The sequence below is a fragment of the Lachnellula hyalina genome (genome assembly GCF_007821495.1).
Source record: "Lachnellula hyalina strain CBS 185.66 chromosome Unknown contig00047, whole genome shotgun sequence".
Taxonomy (NCBI): Eukaryota; Fungi; Ascomycota; class Leotiomycetes; order Helotiales; family Lachnaceae; genus Lachnellula; species Lachnellula hyalina.
The window spans coordinates 95,210-117,575 of NW_022157161.1; the positions used below are offsets into that span (position 1 = coordinate 95,210).

Here is a 22,366-nt window from a genome sequence, read left to right on the forward strand (position 1 = left end):
ACTCTATTCCCACTTCCGCTCTTACATCTACATACAACGAATAAACGAGTATCAAAAATGCGTTTCCAAACCCTCGCTATCGCCTTCATGACCCTTGTCGCGTCTGCAACGGCTGAGACTTATTATAAATGCTGCGAGAGCAAATCTTGCTCTACTTGTGTGGGGGCGCCTGTAAGTCTTCTCATTCTGTGACGTGGTGGGCGTTGGGGGTTAGGGCAAGGGCTGATTGATCTGGTGGTAGGATTCTAATGGGCATTGTATCATGCCTGGTATTTCATACGTGAGTTTCCGTTCTCGTGAGGCGTGGGGTGGGGTAGAGGTGTTTACTGATGTGGATGTAGAAATGTCCGGTGTAGTGAGGGGTTTGGATGAGAGAGGGAGAGAGAGGGAGGATGGAGTAGGGAGTTGGCATAATAGTGAAACTAGACGATTTTCCACCGGAGAATTACTTAGTGTAAATAACAGACATTATGCACCAGTATATTTCATCCGGCTTGCATTCATTGGCATAACTCATATCTTGTGCTAGGAATCCAATACTAACAATCTATGGAATAATCAGATCCCAAACGCCCAACCATCGATCGTACGTGACGCAAGAATAATCCAATGTAGTCTATGCTGAAAGGTATTGCGAAAGCAAACGCTAAAGGTCCTCAACTTGGTCGTAGGCAGAGATAGGAAGCCGAAATGAAATTTGTGCCGTTAGAAAAAGGTTTAGGGGCCCTTGGGAACACCAGTTCCTCGAATAGCATCGACTTGTTCGGATAGAAGAGCGTTGTTCTTTGGTCCTTCCAAGGGAGGGCCCTCGGGTGTGACATATGCTTTTGTCATGCCCCCATCGACAACGAAGTCCTAAAATAAATCAGCACCGCTCATTCTTCCAAGCAACTGTAAGATCACTCACCTGACCGTTGATAAAGCTAGATTCATCACTCGCCAAAAACAGCACCGCCTGCGCCTGCTCAATAGCCTCACCAAATCTTCCACCCGGGAAGTGGACTGTACGCCTATGTCTCTTGGGCTGGTCATCTCCCAACCAATCCTGCAACAGCGGCGTGTTTAGCGGCGCGGGACAGAGCGCGTTGAACCTGAAGCCCTCTCTCGCATGCACGATCGCTAGCTCTCTCGTCATGGCCAGCACGGCTCCTTTGCTAGCAGTATATGCTAACTGGGGAGTAGCCGAGCCTACGAGTGCCACCACGGAAGCGGTGTTGATGATTGAGCCTCTGGTCTTGCCGTGTTTACGCATGGAGATAATTGCATGCTTGGAGCCGAACCAAACACCCTTGACGTTGATAGCTTGCGTCAGATCCCAGATCTTCTCAGGGGTGTCGATGGCATCTGCGTCATCTGCGTGCATGATGCCGGCGTTGTTGAACATGATGTCGATGCCGCCCCAGGCATCGAGATGGTCGACTAGGGCTTTGATGTCGGCTTCTTTGGAGACATCACAGACCTGGTTTTGTAAGTAGATGTAATGCGCAAGGTTTTGGGGAGGGAAAGCTTACTTGGGTCTCAACTTTGTGGGCTGAGGGAACGAGTTGCTTGAGCTTGGCTGATGCTTTCTCGAGGGCTGGGGCGGAGATGTCGGCCATGAGGACGTTGGCACCTTCTTTGGCGAAAAGGATGCATGTTTCGAGACCAATACCACTATCAGATTGTAAGCAGGGGAAACTCTACGTGTAATAGCGATTCTTCCATCTTGAAAATTGAAAAGGGTTCCAAGATCTAAACAGAAGCCAAGAAAAGTGCATGTCACGTGGGAAAACAGATTCTGCACTTTAAGAAGCTGCCTCCTGCTCTTCAAAGCTACCGCTCGACGGCCTCAAAGGTTTCTGGAAATAGAGTAAAAGAATCATCACTAACCCGGCGGCTCCGGTGACTACAGCATTCTTGCCATGAAGTCTGCCCATAGCAAAGCTATTGATGGTGTGGACAGCACCACTGCTGCTGGTTCGCGAGCTATCTTCCGTCATCCTGTAGGTTGCACGGAAAGCGAATCTGGGCTTCAATTAGCAATGTGTTTCCTCAAAAATGACTCCTCGTGGTGAAGACAAAGGCAAAAAAGGAGACGGGCGTCCCGATCTCGCTTATGATTGCCTTTTACCGCGACTAGAAGACGAGAAGATAGGATAGATAGACGCACAGTTTAAAGGAATGCGATAAGATATATCTGTGTTTTTGGAGGGTTGTAAGAGCAAGATGTGGTTTGGCAGAGGGTGAGGGAGATGGCGATGAAGAAGGCAAGTTATTTATTTGCACACACAAAGAAAAAAGGTGTGTAGGGTGTAGGGTGTAGGGTGTAGGTGTAGGGTAGGGTATTAAGGGTATAACGTAGGGCTACTGCTGTATGCTCTATCAATGTGTCAAACGCCGTTCTCGGCCCGTATTAAAATTAATGAGCCTCCCCGCCTCGTCTCTCCTCTCTTCTCTTATCGCTCCCGAAGCTTAACCACCTTGACCTTACTCGTAACTGCGTGCATGTGGGTTTTTCCATCACCCCCGAGTCAATATCTGCCTGATGGCGATGTGTCAAAGAAAACGGTGCCCCGCCATTCTTCATGACAATCGACGCGCCTATCCCAAAAGTGGTATCAGATTCCCCATTCTCTTACTCGAGAACCCGAGTCGTAATGTAGTCAGATGATCGGAAGTCGTGACATGTTGCGAAAAGCATCATTCCGTTCTAGGTACGTGTACGTGTACGGTACTTCACTTCAAGTACCTCAAGTACCTCAAGCTACGGTATATAGCTACTGTCCTGTCCGGGTTCCGGCCTCCTTTTGTACCCAGCTTTACTATGACGTTGCCGCTGCCAGCTGAAATAGAGCTCGCTGATTGGTCGCTCCCAGTACCACGGTGAGCTAATGACCAACTCCCCGACCCCACCCCGCTCTCTTATCGTCTTTTCTTTCTACCTACCCCTACCTTACTGTACCTAGGTACTCGTAAGGAGGTGCTCTCTTCCTTGCTTGGTTCTTGTCGCACCACAGCCTCCTCTCCGATAAATTCATTCCCTTGTCCTGCAATTGAGTGACCTTTAGAACTTCAAATCGGAGTCTTGAGCAATTGTCATACTCCAATTCCTCCAAGTCTTGTCGAAAAATACCCCACGATGCCTGACAAGAAAGAAGCAGAGGTCACTCTTGATTCGCTGCCAAGGCTCCTGGAAAATGACTCCAAAGTAAAGCTTGCCGGTATTGACGTCGATGGCATCCTGCGCGGCAAGTTAATTTCCAAGAAGAAATTCTTGGGCGTTGCGAAAGAAGGCTTTGGATTCTGCTCTGTCATATTTGGCTGGGACATGCACGATCAGACATATTTCAAGGAGCTGAAGATTAGCAATGCCGAGAATGGATACCACGATCTTATCGCTATTCCCGATTTGACCAGCTTCAGGAGGATACCGTGGGAGGACAATGTGCCTTTCTTTCTGGTCAGCTTCTTCGAACCAGATTCTGGCAAGCCAGTCTCGGCCTGTCCAAGAGGGCTCTTGAAGACTGCGTTGGAGAAGTTACATGCAAAGGGATTGGGCGCAATGGCTGGAGGTAAGACCCCCCAAAAGATAGAAGACCTCCGCTAACAATGACAGCCGAGTACGAATTCTTCCAATTCAAAGTCCCAACAAGCGATTCCAATGGCCCCCTCGCAGAACGAAATAACTCCTCGACTGCCACCTTCCTCCGAGACAATCCGGTCAACTCACTTCCCTCCTTGACCGAAGGCATGTTCGGATACAGCTTAACTCGACCTGTCCATAACAAGGACTACTATTACGGAATTTTTGATGCTTGCGAGAAGTTCAATTGTGGAATAGAAGGTTGGCATACGGAGAGTGGACCTGGAGTTTTCGAGGCTGCATTATCTTTTGGAGAAATACAACAAATGGCAGACAAAGCAGGACTTTTCAAGTCAGTACCTAAGCTATTCTATGATATTCTGGCTAATGTTCTGCAGATATGTTGTCAAATCAGTTGCGACTCAATACGGAATCACTCCATGCTTCATGGCGAAACCAAGACAAGGACTACCCGGGAACAGTGGGCATATGCATATTTCAATCGTTGACAAAGATGGCAAGAATCTCTTCTTCCGTGAAAAGAAAGACACGGAAGCTAAATACGACGATATCGCGAATTTGTCCGACATGGGGCGACATTTCTTAGCTGGTCTCCTTGAAGGACTTCCAGATATCATGCCGCTGTTTGCACCTACAGTCAACTCGTATAAACGCTTGGTGGAGAATTTCTGGGCACCAGTAACTGTATCCTGGGGTCTTGAGCATCGAGCCGCATCAATCCGCTTAATCGCACCTCCTACATCCAAGCCAGGAGCGACGCGGTTCGAAGTCCGAGTTCCAGGAGCAGATGCCAATCCGTATTTTGTTCTTTCCTCCATCTTGGCATTAGGCTGGAGAGGGGTTGAGAAGAAGCTTGAGATCAAGCAACCTCCTCTTGGCAAGGGACAAGATGTTGGTGGGAAGGCTGATCCTGGAGTACGATTGGCAAAGAGTCTAAAGGAGGCGACTGAGAGATTCATGAAACCTGAAAGTATCGCTAGAGAAGTGTTTGGTGATGAATTCGTGGAGCATTATGGTGGAACGAGAGAACACGAGATTCGATTATGGGACGAAGCTGTAACAGATTGGTATGTTAGCATCCTAAGGATTCATTCGTTTATACTGACTTTTGGAATAGGGAGGTGCGAAGATACATTGAAGCGGTTTGATCGCCATGTTTATAACACTACTTTTGTACACTGGATGAGATTCCCTCCCTTGGTCCTTAATTGCAAGCGGGTCAGTTTTTTTTGGTTTAGATGACGAGATAAACGAGCTATCCGCCTCTCCATGAAGAGGAGTCCATACATCATTGTGTCTGCGTCTGCGTTTTTCAGAGAAGTGAAATGTGGATCAGCCTATTTCTTGATACTTGGACAAGCATATCTTCATGTCAACCGCTAGCTACCTCGTCACGCACTTACTTCGGACTTTAAACACCGATCTTGATAGCAAAGTTGCCCGCCCCTACAATTAGGATAGATGCAATGCATAGAAACGTACAATACCTTGCAGTCTCCGTACTTGTAGCCGCTCAGCCAATAGCTGGACGCGGGGTCACGCAGGCCTGCCCTGCCTGCCTACCTCGGCGTTGTAGTGCATTTTACCAGTAGGCAATCTTCCCGAGTACAGTCTTCCTTCCCAGCTTGAACTCCCAGAGACGTTTTCAGATATCATCCATTCCTTTGTGAAGTCGTGATCGATCTTGTGTTTGTTTGTAATCATTTGCGCGAGCGAGTTAGCAAAGAGACCTAGATGGCGTTAGGTGAGTGAGATTCTTAACCAGCACAAGCTCTTTCTTCCCCGGATTTTGCCCGGAGGGTTTACACTACCCCGCATTTGCAAGCTGGTACCATGCCCATGTACTGTAGTACCTTTCAACGTCAGCAGTCAGCTTCGATGTTGGGTGATCAAGCTGGACGATAATCTACAATTAGTTATTGTCAATCATATTAAAGTCAATTCGAGCTTCGAGTCTTCTGTTACTAATCAATATGGTTCTCAGTAACGACAGCAGCCGTCGCGGCAGGCATGTATCTCGATGCCAAATATGCTATCCGACGAGACGTGAGAGATATACGGCGTGTGAGGAGTGTTATGAAGATGTATACTGAAGCCGGTACTTTAACATTACATACACCCCAATCCTCTCTCCAACCCATCCCATCCCATTAATCAAAATATCACACACACAGACACACACATACACACTCTCTTTCTGATTAGCAAACCCAAACCCAAACCTAAACCTAAACAACACATTATAGCATGCTAATTCCCCGCCTAGTAAAAAACAACCGCCAATCACTCTACTACTTCTTCGAAGCCTCGGTCCTGGCCCACCCAAACAGTGACTGCATCTGGTCGCGGACCGGCTGCTACACCTGGGCGCAAACCTCCGTACGTGCAAACCAATACGCGCGGTTCTTCCTCGCGCAAGGCGTGAGACCGCACGATTATGTGGGCTTCTACCTTATGAACAACCCGGAGTTTATCTTTGCGTGGCTGGGACTGTGGGCCATTGGCGCGGCACCCGCGATGATCAATTACAATCTGGGGGGCAGGGCGCTGGTGCATTGTTTGGGGGCTAGTGGGGCAAAGCTGTTGTGCGTTGATGAGGATGGGGGGTTGCGGAGGAGGATTGAGGAGGAGAGGGTGGGGATTGAGGGGTTTGGTATGAGGACTGTTGTTATGGGGGAGGAGGTTAGGAGGGAGATTGAAGGGTTGAGTGGGGAGAGGATGGAGGATGGGTTGAGGGAGGGTGTGAGGGGTGATTGGCCTATGGCTATGTTTTATACTAGGTAGGTTTGTGATATCTGGTTTTGGAAGAGGAAATTCTGATTGGAGAAGCGGAACAACGGGTATGCCAAAGGGAGTGCCGTTTAAGATTGATCGAGGATTTGCGGCAAGTCAATCCAAAGTTCCTTCATTCCAAGTATTTCTGACAGTGTCCCAAACTCTCAGAACACAGCCCAAAGAAGTAGCTAACATTATTATGTCTTCTAGCAAGGAGCTGCGGTGCGTATAATACTTTGATATGTGCTTTCTGGAAAGCAAACTAACGTAAACAGAAAGCAACAGGTATCTTGTGGATGAAAGACGACGATAGATGGTACGACGGTATGCCCTTCTACCATGGAACCGGCGGCGTCCAGGCAATGACTATGATGATGTGGGGCATCACGCTCTGCATCGGCAAGAAATTCAGCACCTCGCGATTCTGGAGCGAAGTCCACGATTCTCGATCCACCTGGATCACATACGTCGGCGAGACTGCCCGCTACCTACTCGCAGCACCCCCCTCACCTCTCGACAAAGACCACAACGTTCGGGGCATGTACGGCAACGGCCTCCGTCCCGACGTCTGGATCAAATTCCGGGAACGCTTCAACGTGCCTGAAGTCGTCGAGTTCTTCAACTCGTCCGAAGGGGTATTCGGACTGGTGAATTACTGCAGAGGTGACTATCTAGCTGCCTGTGTAGGCCATCATGGCGCGATAGCCAGATACAATAACCGGAATCTCATTGTCCCAGTGCTTATAGACCAGGCGTCTGGCGCCATTGCGCGGAATCCGAAAACAGGCTTCGCCTACAGACAGCCATATGAAACAGGGGGCGAGGTCATTGTGCAAGTCGCCAATGTGAAGCAATTTGCAGGCTATTTCAACAACCCCGAAGCAACGATGAAGAAGTTTGAGAGAGACGTGTTTAAGAAAGGGGATTTGTGGTACCGAAGTGGTGACGCGCTTCGGAGAACAGGGGATGGGAGATGGTTCTTCATGGACCGACTCGGCGATACGTTCAGGTGGAAAGGAGAGAATGTCAGCACGGCAGAAGTAGCAGAGGTCCTAGGACACTTTCCCGGAGTCGTCGAGGCCAATGTCTATGGTGTGGCGCTGCCATCTCATGATGGAAGGGCTGGATGTGCGGCCGTCTACATTGACCCCCATGCGAAGCACACGTTTGACTTTGCCGGCCTTCTCAAGTATGCATTTGCCCCTCTCTTCTTCACACCCAACACCTTACTTTCCGAGTGCTAATCTCATCGTCAGACATTCACGCACCCAGCTCCCCAGATACGCAGTCCCGGTCTTCATCCGCATCGTGAAGGAAATGACGCCTATCCACAACAACAAGCAGAACAAAGTACCACTGCGTGAAGAAGGCGTTGATCCGGAAAAGGTAAAGGCTGATGATACGGTGTTGTGGGTTGATGAGAAGGGGAGGGGACATACGTATGTGGAATTCAGGAGGGATCATTGGGAAGACTTGAAGTTGGGCAAGGCGCAGTTGTAGAGCTGAGGCTAGATTTGGTAGATAGGACCTGGATATGAAAGATATCTCCTTTCTCATCCCTTACTTCCAAATGTTCAGGATAAATTCTTCAAGAGATTGTTGTAGTTGGTGATCATAGCAGAATTTGCTGTCAGGGGCTACAGTATTACAGGGCGATATATTTATATTCGCCATATGATTCGGCACGGCCCTTCGCTCTTCGCTCTTCGCCCCCTAAAGGATGTATGTTTCCGCAATCCGTACTTGCACAAGTAAGCTAACCACAAACGGAAATAATTATAGATCATACAAGTATGAGCCAGCGAATCAATAACGTCATCTACCGTCCGGTCCGTCTCCCGCTACGATAAGGCAGTCTTTGACACTCGAACTAATAATTATATCCGGCACGAACAAACACGGTAATTATAACGTAGTTCGGCGCGCTCCGCACTGACTTTCTCTGCCTTGCCTTTGAAATGTATATATGTGGGAGGGCTTGGACATGGACATGCTGATGCATACCAAAATACACGATTTAGTTGTGTATACTATAACTAGGCCTAGGTAGACACAATGTCTGCCACCTACCATACGCGAGCCCCTGAGGAACGCGTAGTATGGGACACAGCCACGCCACCCAACGATGAAGAGACAGCGCCGCCGACGTCAAAAGAAGACGTAGAAGCAAATGAAGACGTGGAAACCCAAGAGAGAGACTCCAACATCGTTGGCTGGGAAGGAGACGCCGACCAGGAGAATCCCCGGAATTGGTCACCCGCGTATAAGAGCTGGATCACGGTGCAGCTGGGGTTTTTGGCGCTGGCTGCGAGTTTGGGATCGAGTATCATCTCGCCGGCTGGGAATGTTGTTGCCGAGTACATGGGTGTGAGTTCTGAAGTTTCTGTTCTTTCTATATCGTTGTACATGTAAGTTGCATCACGCCCGCCACGCTCACTTCACTTCGAGTGGGCAAGCAAGATGGCATTGCTAACATGAAAACGTACTCTAGTCTCGGCTTTGCCTTCGGTCCACTGTGCTGGGCTCCTGTGTCAGAACTCTGGGGCAGGAGGGTTTCGATCCTGCCAGCGCTGTTCTGCCTGGGTCTGTTTTCCATCGGTACGGCAACGAGTAAGAACGCGCAATCCGTCTTCATTACCCGGTTTTTCGGGGGGCTTTTCGGTTCTGCACCCGTCAGCAATGTCTCAGCGGCGCTGGGAGATATCTGGCACCCCAAAGCGCGAGGGACAGCCATTTGCTTCTATGCCGTGGCTGTAGTGGGTGGCCCAACCCTCGGGCCATTGATTGGATCTGCGCTGCTGGTCAATCCCCATCTGGGCTGGCGATGGACCGAGTATATCGAAGCCATTTGGGTCTTCGCCACCCTGGCAGTCTGTATTTTCTGCCTGCCCGAAATGTACAGCCCTGTTCTCCTGAAGAAGAAAGCACAGCGTCTGCGCAAGGAAACGGGGAACGAGGCGCTCTACCACCCGCACGAGCGCATCAAGTTGTCCCCCAAGACTATATTCACGAAGCATCTCTCGCGGCCTCTGATACTGCTCACGACAGAACCTATGGTGACATGCATTGCGATATACGCCTCGTTCGTATATGCGCTGCTCTACCTGACGCTCGAGGTCTTCCCCATCGTCTTCGAAGAAGACCGTGGATGGGGTGCTGTCGATGGCTCGCTACCCTTTCTCGGGCTGTTCGTAGGCGTCATCTGCGCCATGGCCATCAATCTCGGGAACGAGGGACGGTACGGCCGCATCTCAGACGCTGCAAACGGGAAGCCAGTTCCCGAAGCGCGACTTGCTCCCATGGCAATCGGTGCATTCCTCTTCGCAATAGGACTCTTCTGGTTCGGCTGGACGGCCGATCCAAAAATCCTCTGGGTGTCTCCCGTTCTCGCTACCGTCTTCATCGGCGCAGGGTTCAACTCCATCTTTCAACAGTGCATCAATTTTCTCGTCGATACGTATGGTCTGTATGCCGCGAGCGCTGTGTCTGCAAATACCTTTCTGCGCAGCGTCTTGGCAGCTGCATTTCCCCTTGTGGCTAAACCTATGTTCCATAATCTAGGTGTCGGGCCTGCAATGTCCATCTTGGGAGCAGTGGCAACGATTGCTATACCTGTACCTTTCATATTCATGAAGTACGGCTTTGCGTTGAGGCAGAAGAGTAAATTTGCACCTGTAGAATAGATTATGCAATAGATACCCATCAACATATTTTGATACTGATGAAATATTAATCAACAAACCACCATACTTTCTCATTCTCATTCTCAACCTCTTGTGCCATCCACTGAAGTTGTATATATGCGTATCATATCTATAGCAGAGAAGAGAGCGGCGGAGTTAAAACTATATCCTTTCCTTTCGGCGGTACCGTACAGTTTACACAACGGCCTCCCCTTAATGCAAAAGCAGAAAGAAGCTCCGTCACCGCTATCGCATCTTTCCCCACCCCAAAATAAAAACTGCGGGCGGGTAGACTTTGATATGGAAGGATCGAACTTAGTAGCTACTATAATTTCTTCTTCGAGCTTCGTGTTGCGCTAAGCTAGCTTGAAATCCATATATTCTCACATGAATCTACAAAGTCCTTATATTCAAATATCACCCCCTGACGTTGAGAGTGAATAGCTTCCCCCCAAGGCATTTAAAATAAGGAGACTGCATAAAAGCAATGGATGATTACTGCTCTTCCAGATGCAAACTCAACCTTACTATGATACAATATATTTTCAACCCAAAATCATATGACCCCAACTCCAGTTTTTGTTTCCTTTCCTGCAAGACCCCTTTCCCCCCCACATACCTAATACGAACCCGTAAGTTTCAAATCTCTGGAGCTTGCGCCCACTTTAATCGTGATAGAGCCTTCATGTGGCATGACCCAATTCTGCCTCGTCACATCCCAATAACTCAGATCTCTCCTTGTGAGATTGAACTTTACAGTCTGCGTCTCATCCGAGTCTAGATATGGCTTTTCAAATCCCCTCAAAACGTTCACCGGGAAGTCCACGTTTTTGGCTTCGCCTAGGACATCTGGGAAGCTCACGTATAGTTGCACGACTTCCTTGCCGGGCAAAGCCCCGGTATTCTTGACGTCGACTGCAGCAGTGGCGTAAACATCCCACAGATCGGGATTTCCTCCCTCACCCCCTCCGGCCTGCGAGAGGGGTTGCTTGATATCGTATCCATCAGGATAAGGGTACTTTCCTTTGCTGATATCGGAGAGCTTGTCAATGTAAGGGTAAACGAACTTCTTCAGCTTTCTGAAGTTCTCGGGGAAGAGGGCTTCACTCGCATCAGGGATCTTGTCATCAAAACTGGGTGGTGTAATACTAGCAGGGCGGCGAGACGGAAGTTGGGATTTGGGAAGAATGCTGGTAATGACGAGATTGGAGAACTCGAAGGTGGTGTACGAAAGTCCAAACCCGAACTCGTACGTAGGCTCGATGTCAAACTTATCGAAATGTCGATAGTCAATGTATAACCCCTCAGAGAAGTTCTGTTGTGGGACTACGCCGTTTGGATAATATAAAATCTTGGCGCCTTCACCATAGTCCTCGAGAGATTTGCCAATGGTGTACGGGAGCTTGCCGCTCGGATTGACATTCCCAAGAAGGATATCCGCAATAGCATTGCCACTCTCTTGGCCTGGTAGATTAGCCATAATGATAGCCTTGACAGCAGGAATATTGACCCATTTGTCGATCACAACAGGGCCGACGGAATGCACAACCACAATGGTGCTGCCTTTCCCATCACCACAGCCTGCTGCAACATCCTCTATGAGCTTTTCTCCTCCTTTCTGGAGCAATAAGTCATTCCTATCACCTCTTATCCCCTCAGATGCAATATACCCTTCACCCGCATCGGAATTGACGAAGACGATGCAGACATCCTGGTCTTTCAAGATCTCAGGGGCAATCTCAAAAGGTGGCTGGTTCGTTGGATAGTCCGTAACATAAACCAGTTCCGTATTAAAGGCCTTCACAAGAGCATCTGCTGGGGTGACGAGGTACGGGAATTCCACTGCTCCAGACCCCCATCCGGAACCTAAGGTGCCAGTATTGCAGCCTCGATCGGCACAAGCGTTTCGGCCTTCACCTTCTCCTGAATCTTCTCCAAAGATTCCAACTCGAAATTTAGCATCGTGCGTTTCACCAGACGGCCAGCCATCTTTGTTCAACGGAAGCGTATTATCATCATTTTTAACCAGGACGGTTCCTTCAACAGCGACCTGACGGGCGACAATCGAATGGGCATCATCGCCTTTGCCCTGAACGTCAACATATTTGTTGACAAGTTTCATATCCTTATCATCAGGACTCCCAGGGTTGATAAGTCCCATTTCATCATCTGTCCACGAGGAGAAATTGGGTCCTTCGCCATCGAACTTGGATTTGTCGTCTTGCCCCAACTGATACCAGGAAGCGACGATTCTAGTAACCATATCATTCAGCCTGTTTACTGGAATAGAGCCATTCAAAACAGCTTTGGTTAACTCTGCTCCCCAAAGAGAATTACCCTTCGCCCACAAGAGGCCATCCCCAGGCATAGACACTGCAAGTCCCCATAGTTAGCGTGCCTGATTAAGGAATACATTGGAGAATAAATATGACCTCCACATTCTTCTGAAAGAGGAAATAAATGCCGGGAGGAGTTACTTACTATCCAGACCAGCCAATGCACTTGCTACACCTGATCGTTGAGCCAGCCAATCGGACTGCACAAACCCCTGAAACCCCCATTCATCTTTCAAGATACCGTTTAGCAATTTCGAGTTTCCGCATGTATAGGAATTGTTCGTCATTTGATAGCTGCACATAACACTGGCAACTCCGGCTTTGATCGAATCTTGGAACGGCCACCCATACATTTCATGAAGAGTCCTATCGTCCATATTCGAAGACATGGCATTTGGCAGACCCCATTCCCAGCTCTGTCTGAAGTGTTCTTGTTCGTTTCCGATGAAATGCTTGATCGTAGCCATAACACCCTCGTCCTGAATACCCTTTATGGTTTGTGAAGCGGCGATTGCCTGAAGCACAGGATCAGCACCGAAGCCTTCCCAGTTCCTACCACCAGCAGGCATTCTTCCCAAAGGCCCAACACACGGTCCAAGCAAGACATTGATTCCCTTCAATCGTGCCTCCATGCCATGTGCTTTGCCCCGCTGGTACATCAACTCCTTGTTGAAAGTCGCCCCGACAGTAACCCCAGCAGGGAAAGCCGTAGCATTGTCCGCAAACCTCAATCCAAGAGGTCCGTCTTGTAAAGCCAACGCAGGAAAGCCAACTTTGTTTGCAGGACCCGTATTCCCAACCGCCAATCCCATCTGCCATCCTGTCCCAGTAGTGATATTAACCTTCTCCGGCAGCGTCATCTGCTTAACCAGCACTGCCGCCTTTCTATAACTCTCACTCCAATGCGTAACCGTTCCCCCGAGTGGTGTAGGATACCACGGCGGGGATTGCCCATCGTAAGGGCTCTTCTTGTAAAAGAAAAAGCCCCCACCTGCCAGTATTGACCAGAAGATGATAAGGACTACGAGAGTAATAATGAGGCATTTCGAGCGGCGTGCAAACGCATTGCGAATGTTTCGGAGGCGCCTTGCGGGTTCGTACGCGGTGACGGGAGATTGGGAGCGTTCGTTGAGGGGGTCTCGGTCGAGGAATTCTGTGGCATCTATGTCGGAATCTGTGTCGGATTTGTAGGCATCTTCGAGGGATTTGCGGAGGGGAATATTTTCTGCCTTGTTATATGAGCGTAAGAGGCCTTCGCGGCTTCTTCCTGCCTCTTCCTGGCGATCCATGACGAAGCTGAGATGTTTGTATTTTGGTCGGGATCTCGAGGTCTACTCGTTCAGGTAGTCATATGTTATAGAGTCAAGCATCGGATGAGAATGGGTCAAGAGGATGCAAAAGGTAGAAAATAGATAGCCCACTCGGGAATTTGATTCAGTCCACGAAACTATGCATACACGATGATGATGTATTTGAGTGCTGTTCCTGCACACCGCCAGCATTGATTGAATTGATTGGAGACGCGTTTACGCGACGTTGGAAGTCAGCCCTGAAACTTACCTGCTTCTTCTAACATCATGATGAAAATACCAAAGGTCGTTAGTAAACCACTTCTATACAATGCCTGAAGGTGATACTTGGGCAAAGGATGCACTGTAGTAATCGAATTATACAGGTTAAAGCTGTCCCTGAGTTAGTTCATTATGTTCATTACAAGCGTCTAAAACCGTCTACTTCACACTACTTATACCATTCCTCACTCACACTTATATTCGTAGCTTTTGAAAAGCATAGAAAAGGCTTTAAAAGAACCTGAAAAGATACTGTATTTTCAGTAATAAAAATATTATGACAAGATCTAACTAAATCTATTTAGAAGCTGGATTTTTGCTTCTTCGGTGCCCCAGGTCTACCCCCAAAGCCCCATCTCATCTGGTTCGCCACGTTGATCTCTACACCTAATTCTTCAGCCCACGCCCACACAAGACCAGGATTCTTCTGGAACATGCGTCCTACGAACGCAAAGTCAACTTCCGTATCCCCATGACTCCCTTCCCCTTTGCCGGTCAAAATAGCCTCTGCCTGTTTCCCACTTGTAATCGATCCCACGCTTCCAACCAATAACTTGTCACCCACAGCCTTCTTGATTTCTTTCGACAATGGAGCTTGGTACCCAGGACCCGGAGAGATTTTCTGAGCCGGATCATTACCAGCAGATGAAACATCAAGTACATCCACACCTCTTTCTGCAAGCAAAGGAGCGAGCTTGACTGTATCACTCAACTTCCATGAGTCCCCCTTGAACCCGTCATGCTCCAACCAGTCAGTCGCACTGATTCTCAAAAACAGCGGCATTCCCTTGGGCATTTCTTTCCGTGTCAACTCCACAATCTCCAGCGTTAATCGCGTCCTGTTTTCGAAACTGCCTCCGTATTTATCTGTGCGGTGATTGGAGACCGGCGACAAGAATTCATGCAACAAGTATCCATGAGCATTATGGATCTCAATCACATCGAATCCTGCTTTAACCGCTCTCCTAACACCAGCAACCCATGCGGTCTTCAAATCCTCAATCTCCTCAAGGCTCAACGCCTTCGGCATCGCATGGTCGGCGTTATAAGCAACCGCACTCGGCGCCACAACCTCGTCAGGCCATCCATTGACATCCTTCGTAGCCACAGCACCGTGAGATAACCAAGGCGCAACGGTGCTAGCTTTCCGACCCGCATGCGCGATCTGGATAGCGATCTTCTGGCCCTGCGAATGCGCATATTCGACGATTTTCTTGAGGCCCCATTCCCCTTCTAGGTGGTCATCGGACCAGATCCCCGAGTCTTCAGGCGTGATGCGTCCTTCCGGCGTTATGGAGGTGGCTTCGATTATAGCGAGGCCTGGACCACGTGAGATGATGCCACCTAGATGTGCGAAATGCCATGCCGTATGGTGTCCGTTTACGGCGCTGTATTGGCAAAGGGGAGCGAGAATGATGCGGTTTTGAAGAGTAAGGTCGCGGATTTTGAGCGGCGTGAAGAGTTTGGGAATTGGCGTGTTGTCTGGCTGTGGATCGGATGCCGTTCCACTTGGAGGTACTTGGGCTGGAGTAAAGTAGGAGATCTGTAAAGGTGTAAGTGCTTGTAAATTGGGCTTCTGGTATTTTTGAGGAACTCACGCCTGGCGCAGGCTTATTTGGTATTCCCGGCTTGCTTTGTGTTTCCCCGTGCCTCGTAGGCACTGCATGATGCGTAGACATTGTTGCTTAAAGATTGGAATGCAGGAGGGGCAAGTATAAGTCCAACGAACAGTTATGTTATCTATGGAAAGAAGAGAACTATAGATGTTTCCGAGCGGTTATATATATTTTGCTCAGACCCTTGTTCTTAGCCGTGATGTCACTTACCAATGGCCAGCCTCTCTTGAAATGACAAATCTATTATGCCATGATGCGAAAGTTGACTGTGCCGAAGTCTGGAGCTTGTCCGAATCACACTGATAGGATAAGGTGGAATCTGATTTATAAGCGAATGTAAATACCCCACTACGAGGAGGGGCAGCACAAAGTGCTGTCTTGCAATCTAAACGCCGATGCGAGTTATCACCGAGCTAGGAATGGGAGATGTTTATGGGAATGTTACTAACATGTACTTCATATGTTGTGGTTTGAAAGGAAACTAGGTTGAGACAAGTGACAAGAAGTGGTGAATGTATGAGATTTTCTCTTATGTGAGTTTTTAGGTTTTATGTGCCACCAAAAGTTCTGTGCTCCGAAAATGAACAAACGCCCACATTTGGTATTCCCGCGTGGCCTGACCCCGTAGCCTAACATTGCTTTTGTAGTAATCGATTACATGATTACCTCATTGGCAACATCCTATAAGAATTAGCATCCCTTTGCAGTATCGAGAACGGTGCACTTACCCGCTTCAGCTCCTTGAATGGTAGGCAGACACAGTTCTGCACTCGGACTTCATCACCAACACCGCACTCCTTTCCTAGGATAGTGATGCTCTGGACCTTAATCCCGTTCTTGATGATGCTTGTAGTATGGCTGTTGACGGGGGTCGGGGTTCCTTCAACACGAGCCCATGCGCCAACTCTGCTGCTCCACCCAATGATCGAGTAGAGGACACAAGCATCATGCTTGATCTCGGCATCTTCCAGCACAATTGACTCCTTGATCCTAACACCGGCGCCAACGACAGCCCGTGGGCCAATGGACACATTGGGACCTAATTTCGCGGAAGGATCGACATGTGCGGTGGGGTGGATGAAGACTGGTGGGAGAATGTTCGCAGATGCCTTTGCAAGCTCCTTGGATCCAGTTTGCCATGCCTTTTGAAGATACAAAGCATTGGCAGGCACGGCAGAACCAGCAGTTTTGATTTGTCTCCAGAAGTCTTTTGTCTCGTAGACGAAGAACTGCTTGCTGTCTGCCAAATCACTCAAGATATCCTGCTCCAATCGTAAGACCTCGTTCTTTTTTTCTTCGTCATCTTCGTCTTGGAAAAAGGATGATTCGAGGTTTTCCGAGGATGGGTATGAGACAAGGCGTGGACGCTCAGTGCGTTTCTTGATAGCACTTCGAATAGAGGGGAAAATACACTCGGTCGAGAAGAGGTAGACACCGCAATTGATAAGATTCGAGATATGAGATTCGGGCTTTTCGACGTAATGCAGGACTCGGCGGGTATGGGCGTCTGACACAATGCAACCAAAATTGCTAGCAGCGTCTTCACTAACACGGGTGCCGAGAATAACAGCCTCAGCATCTCTGTCCTCAAAGAGCTTGAGCATATCATTCAATGGGAACGAGCAGCAAACGTCTGCGTTGAGGACGAAGAAACGTTCTGGGCGACCCTTTAGAATAGCATCGCGGAAGTGGTAGAGCCCTCCCGCAGTTCCCAGAGCTTGATATTCCCGCAAATACACAATCTTGATTTGGGGGAACTCATTTGAAGCATCTTTGATAAAGTCTCTGAACACAGATTCGTCGTAGTACCCGATCATGCAAACTTCCTGAATGTAGGGGACCTTTGCGATGGCGGTGAGACAATGCCAGACGATGGGATGGCCAGCGACCTCGAAAAGCGGCTGAGAATATATTAGAAGTAGCTTCGTGTAATCTTTGGGAGATTGAGTTGTACCTTTGGCAGATCCAGAGATAATGGTCTGAATCTAGTTCCCCTTGATGGGCCACCAACCTGACGTTTGTCAATGAGTGGCCTTTTGCATTGGCCTCGCGCAACTCACTAGAATGACAGCCTTCGTAGCGGCATGGGAGCCATTTGCCTTGGATCTGTTAGGAATCTGGAGAGACATCTTGAATCGTGAATCCTGAATCTTGGGTGGACACTCTCAAAATTGGATTTGCGGGGTGGTTTTTGACAAGGAATATGACACGAAGCACGGAATTTTGGCGTGTGTACCCCCTAAACGCTTAATGGGAGCTGGCGTGGGCGTGTACGCGCTTACGTAAGCGGGAAGGCTTTGGGCTGTCGTGGGTGTTGCAGTGTCGTTTATGCTTTTATGCCTTCAATTGCAGGTAATCTTTGCATAGATTATCTACCTACAGTATGTACTTTCAATATCTAATAAGAGCGAGGTATTGAGCCCGCTCTTGTCGCGCTATTTTCTACCAAGTTGGTAGATAATAAAACGCATCATATAAAGTCATTGGATCGTGAAGTAAGGTGTGCGGTCACAAGTGACGCCCACCGATCCCGATTCTAGCACTTTTCAGATAATCTATGAGCAGCTCGAGCCCGAGGATAGTAGGATAGGATCGAGGGCAGCCCTTGCCGCCACTTTCCCCGTTTCTATCGGTGTGGCATTTCATTTGCAAACTTGCAGGGGTTAAGATTGGGAAATCGATACTCAAAGCAAATGATCTCGACGCTGAAAGTGCTTTTGTGAAGGCATTCACGAGAGAAACTCCAAGTCCCTTATAAAATGGCAGTGAGAGTATGGAGAGCTGTGAAAAGTTTGCTCCAACGCTCACTCCCGGGATTGGTGCCACCCGAAACACGACGCCCCGCTTATGTAGCATGGTCACATCTTACTCCGCACTTGTCTTCCTTTTCCCATCCGTTGAAGTTCACAAGTGCTGATATTGTTTTGGTGGTTGACGCCCGCTTAGCTATATCTTTGTTTGTGCTTTACAACAGCGACCTCGAGGAAACCTCTCAACATTTCTAATTGCCACTTCTTGGATCGGACGATCTAACTTCAGCTGAGAGCTTCCGTCCCTTCCTATTGGTGACGAGTCTCGAGTCCATTCTGCATCATGCAAGCACTTATACATTGCACGTTTGCAACGCGTTGAAGAGCACGATGAATGAAATGAGAGAATCAGACGTGGTGATTCGCTATGGAGATGGTTCTCGCGTTTCTTGGACGGGTATAAAGTCAAGGTTAGGTTCTCGAAAGGAAAAGGTTGCCTTGTTATCTATCCAAACTCTTACGCAGCACTTCTTCCTGTCTCCAGTGGGTTTCCAACGTGCGGTGCTATATCCTTTCAGACCTAAAACTTGCACTCTTGCCTTCCAACCTGAGCTCAACATCGTTTTGCCTTTCTTGCTTTGCGAACCTGTTCTGCCCTGAATAATTGATTCTACATCGCCCGTTGGAATCTTCAAGGTCTCCACGGCTTCTCGAAGCTTGTAGTCTTTTGTCAGCCTTGACGAACTCCTTAATTAAAGGTATACTATCGCACTCCTAGTCCAAAGAGTTCCCATGTGTAGTGGAAGCTATTCACACATCTTTTCCATCTCACTGTCAACTCTACAGCCTTCTTTGTGTTATTTCTTTCTCTACGGTACTATGCAATATACTTTACCAGCTGCTAGAGGTCCCTTCCTATTATTTCTAGCACTAACTCGTTATATAGGTAGACCCGATACCTTCTTTAACCCGCGGCGTCCCAATATATATATCAATAAGATGGCCACACGGGGATCAGCACGTTTTAAGCGTGAGTCCACTGTGGCACATGGTCTCATAACACCCGACGAGTCCATGGCAAGTACTGGTACTGTCCACCCAAAAGACGAAGACGAAGAGTCAGATTCAGTGTCTTTCTCTGACAAGCTTCAAGCGAAATTGCAAGAGGACTCCTTCAAGTCTCACCACGGTCTGTCATTTGAAAACCATATATTCGCTAGCGAAGTTGCCGAACATCAGCGCCGCTCAGCTTCAGGTAAGATGAACCTTGATATTGAAAGAGTCTTCCGCTTACCTTTGCTTCCAGTATCACTTCGGTCGTCTTATCCCCCGCCTCCCCAACACCGCACTCGCAACGACCCACCAGAAAGTCTAGCGACCATGTCAGCTACGCCGGCCAAGAAAGGCGCAGGTATCGGGGCTGTCAGCCAGTCTGTTAGGCTATGTGTCAATGCCGTGGAAGCGATGCGAAAGATTGGAATTCCAGGCATTAACAAGTCTATCCCCGAACTGGTTATGGTTGGCGACCAAAGCGCAGGAAAGTCGTCCCTTATGTCAGGAAGTAAGATAATCCACAATCTCATTCATCTCCTACCTCAACATCTTTCGTGTTCATGTGCTCCCAAGATGCCCTTGGAAAAGTCTTATCTAACTCGTTCTTCACAGTTGCCGGAATCAATCTCCCCACAGGGCAGTCGATGTGTACTCAATGCCCAACAAATATAAAAACTTCGAGTGGAAAAGAATGGACTTGCAAAGTCTCACTCCAAGAGCAGTACACATTCATTCCTGGGAAGCACCAATGGGATGATAGCCAAGAGTTTCCCAACTGGCGGCCAATGGAAACAATTGAAACCAACGAATTCAAGACGATCGCTGATGAATCTGATCTGGAAGCAATCCTCACGTGGGCACAGATTGCCTTACTTAATCCCTCTCAAGACTACAAGAACTTTATTCCTGGATCCGAAGGATATATGGTAAGACAACAAATTCGCGAAAACGACCCAAATCACAAAGAAGAAGCCCGGTTCTCTCCAAACGTCATCTTGGTCGAGATAACCGGCCCTGGACTCCCCGATCTTTCATTCTTCGATCTTCCGGGCCTTTTTCAAACTGCTGAGGATCCGGAATTGCAGTATTTGGTTCGAGTCTTCGAGGCCCTGACAGTCAAGTATGTTAAGCATGAGAAGGCTCTGATTATTTGTGCAATTACGATGGCAAATGACCCGGGCCTTTCCCGCACGAAAGCAGTAATCGGACAATGCAATGCTGATAACCGCTGCATTGGAGTTCTTACCATGCCTGACAAGCTCTCGAGTGACGATTATGACAACATCCTGAACCAGAGGACATTTGTGTTACCTCATGGATATTTCGTCACTAAGCGGCCAGGCAAGGACTCGGATCGGTTGCGTGGACCAAACTATCATACTTTGGCTCATGAAGAGGAGCAGCATTTTTTTAATACAGATGACAGGTGGAGAGATGGTGGGGAATGGGAAAAGTTTCGGGATCGATGCGGCACTGCTACTATTTCGAAGTACCTTTCAAAAGAGTTCGGGAAATCAATATTGCAGAGGTAAGTATGCCAATAACTATTACGGGACGTTTATTAATACTTCTCTAGCATTCCCGATCTAGAGCAAAAAATCAAGGTACAAGCCGCTGAGGTCGAGAAAAATTTATCTCGCCTTCCTGAGGTATCACAAGATCGAGCACGGGAAACCGTCAGTCAGGCGCTGGTCGAATTCTCCAATGGTGTACACAGCCTTCTAGATAAAGAACTGCCTTGTGAATGGGGCATTTTGTGCGACCAATTTCAAAAAGCGATCGGGCTTATGCGTCCTGGTTGCAAGTGCAGTCACCCATCTGACGAGCAAAGAGAGGTCATCTTGATCGATGATGACTCCGATGACGAGGGTAGAGCGGTACCGGCGCGTCAGTCCTTCAAGAATGGCAAGAGACCTCTAGAGAACAGCCCGGTCCCCATTTCTAAGAGACCGAAACCTGGAAACAAATCGAGCCCTGGGCGAAGCGAATCGAAGTTCGAAGAGCGTTCGTTTTTGTTTGCGACTCCGCAAAGCAAGAACAAGACTAAGAACCCACGAGGAGGATTATCCAGTGCATTCCAGAGACTCAAACCCGAGGAATTGGGACCATTCTACAATGCATATCTCGACAGTGGACATGGAGCAATATCGATTGAAGATATCGAGCAGTCCAGACAATCCAATCTTCGTGCTGGACGTCCGGAGTCTGACGATTTCAAGGTGAAAGAAGACTTCGCTCTTACGAGTATTATTCCCTGGCGACTTCCTTTACAGGATTTTCTGGACAGCACTTTCAAGATTCTCCGGGAGCGAATTTTCGCTGTCCTTTCTAATGTGCTCGAGAACTATCGGGACACACCTCTCTACAGGGACTCGAAGCCGATCCTGTATCAATTTCTCGCTGAATTCCAAAACAAGCAGCTGGTGAAGGCTTTCACCCTTTACGATCGAGAAAAGGCGGCTTTATTCACGGTCAACAAACAAGCTTTCGCTCTCAACAAAAAAGAGGCACTGTCAATTCTAAGAACAACGAGGCGAGGTGTTCGAATAGATATGTATGTGAAGAAGTCGTTTCCTTCCTACAGTGGTAAGTTGAGTTTGGAAGACTTCAGAACGGAGCAGCTGGAAAAGATGAAAGATAGCGACCTCCCTGGTAATTCCTACGAGGAAGAACTGAAAGTCGCTGCGTCCATCCGAGGGTACTACACCACCGCACGCCTTCGGTTTACCGACTCTGTATGCACAGACATTGGAGTCATTATGTTCAACGATATCAAGAAGGAGATCAAACATTTGCTGCCCAGAACATTTGGCATCAATGACAGAGATGGTAAGAATGAAAAATATCCCCGCGCAATAGAGCGTTTTCCGCTCTAACAAGAACTGAAGCTGATAACTCGTCAGGTGAGGCCAAGTGTCAGGAATTGTTACCCGGCAGCGCCGAAGTTGAGAATAAGCGTCTCGCACTAATGTCGCAAAAGGAGAAACTGGCCAAGTTCC

General features: G+C 48.4%; 7 protein-coding genes across 7 annotated transcripts; 3 read left to right on the top strand and 4 right to left on the bottom strand.

The window, feature by feature from the left end:
• Positions 1–717: 717 nt before the first annotated feature.
• Positions 718–1,979, bottom strand: yxbG_2 (putative oxidoreductase; the record flags this gene model as incomplete). The annotated part of the gene is made up of 4 exons (XM_031148586.1): positions 718–855; positions 908–1,459; positions 1,512–1,653; positions 1,870–1,979. The coding sequence occupies 4 exons, from the start codon at positions 1,977–1,979 to the stop codon at positions 718–720; spliced, it is 942 nt and encodes a 313-aa protein (XP_031006285.1).
• A 1,118-nt stretch (positions 1,980–3,097) lies between these two features.
• glnA2 (Type-1 glutamine synthetase) lies at positions 3,098–4,731 on the top strand (the record flags this gene model as incomplete). Its single annotated transcript, XM_031148587.1, has 4 exons — positions 3,098–3,551; positions 3,596–3,914; positions 3,961–4,650; positions 4,701–4,731. Coding segments are annotated over 4 exons (1,494 nt in total), but the record flags the coding sequence as incomplete, so codon positions are not given.
• An 838-nt stretch (positions 4,732–5,569) lies between these two features.
• cefD1 (Isopenicillin N epimerase component) lies at positions 5,570–7,858 on the top strand (the record flags this gene model as incomplete). Its single annotated transcript, XM_031148588.1, has 6 exons — positions 5,570–5,681; positions 5,850–6,363; positions 6,413–6,497; positions 6,569–6,580; positions 6,634–7,547; positions 7,615–7,858. Coding segments are annotated over 6 exons (1,881 nt in total), but the record flags the coding sequence as incomplete, so codon positions are not given.
• A 555-nt stretch (positions 7,859–8,413) lies between these two features.
• LHYA1_G003620 (putative transporter) lies at positions 8,414–10,041 on the top strand (the record flags this gene model as incomplete). The annotated part of the gene is made up of 2 exons (XM_031148589.1): positions 8,414–8,766; positions 8,850–10,041. The coding sequence occupies 2 exons, from the start codon at positions 8,414–8,416 to the stop codon at positions 10,039–10,041; spliced, it is 1,545 nt and encodes a 514-aa protein (XP_031006302.1).
• Positions 10,042–10,660: 619 nt separating this feature from the next.
• Positions 10,661–13,666, bottom strand: bglE (putative beta-glucosidase E; the record flags this gene model as incomplete). The annotated part of the gene is made up of 2 exons (XM_031148590.1): positions 10,661–12,414; positions 12,523–13,666. The coding sequence occupies 2 exons, from the start codon at positions 13,664–13,666 to the stop codon at positions 10,661–10,663; spliced, it is 2,898 nt and encodes a 965-aa protein (XP_031006301.1).
• A 583-nt stretch (positions 13,667–14,249) lies between these two features.
• On the bottom strand, positions 14,250–15,627 carry afvA_1 (NADPH dehydrogenase; the record flags this gene model as incomplete). Its single annotated transcript, XM_031148591.1, has 2 exons — positions 14,250–15,491; positions 15,547–15,627. 2 exons carry the CDS (start codon positions 15,625–15,627, stop codon positions 14,250–14,252), a joined length of 1,323 nt encoding a protein of 440 aa, XP_031006304.1.
• Positions 15,628–16,218: 591 nt separating this feature from the next.
• LHYA1_G003623 (putative mannose-1-phosphate guanyltransferase) lies at positions 16,219–17,693 on the bottom strand (the record flags this gene model as incomplete). Its single annotated transcript, XM_031148592.1, has 4 exons — positions 16,219–16,245; positions 16,293–17,465; positions 17,519–17,575; positions 17,625–17,693. 4 exons carry the CDS (start codon positions 17,691–17,693, stop codon positions 16,219–16,221), a joined length of 1,326 nt encoding a protein of 441 aa, XP_031006303.1.
• Between the last annotated feature and the right edge of the window lie 4,673 nt (positions 17,694–22,366).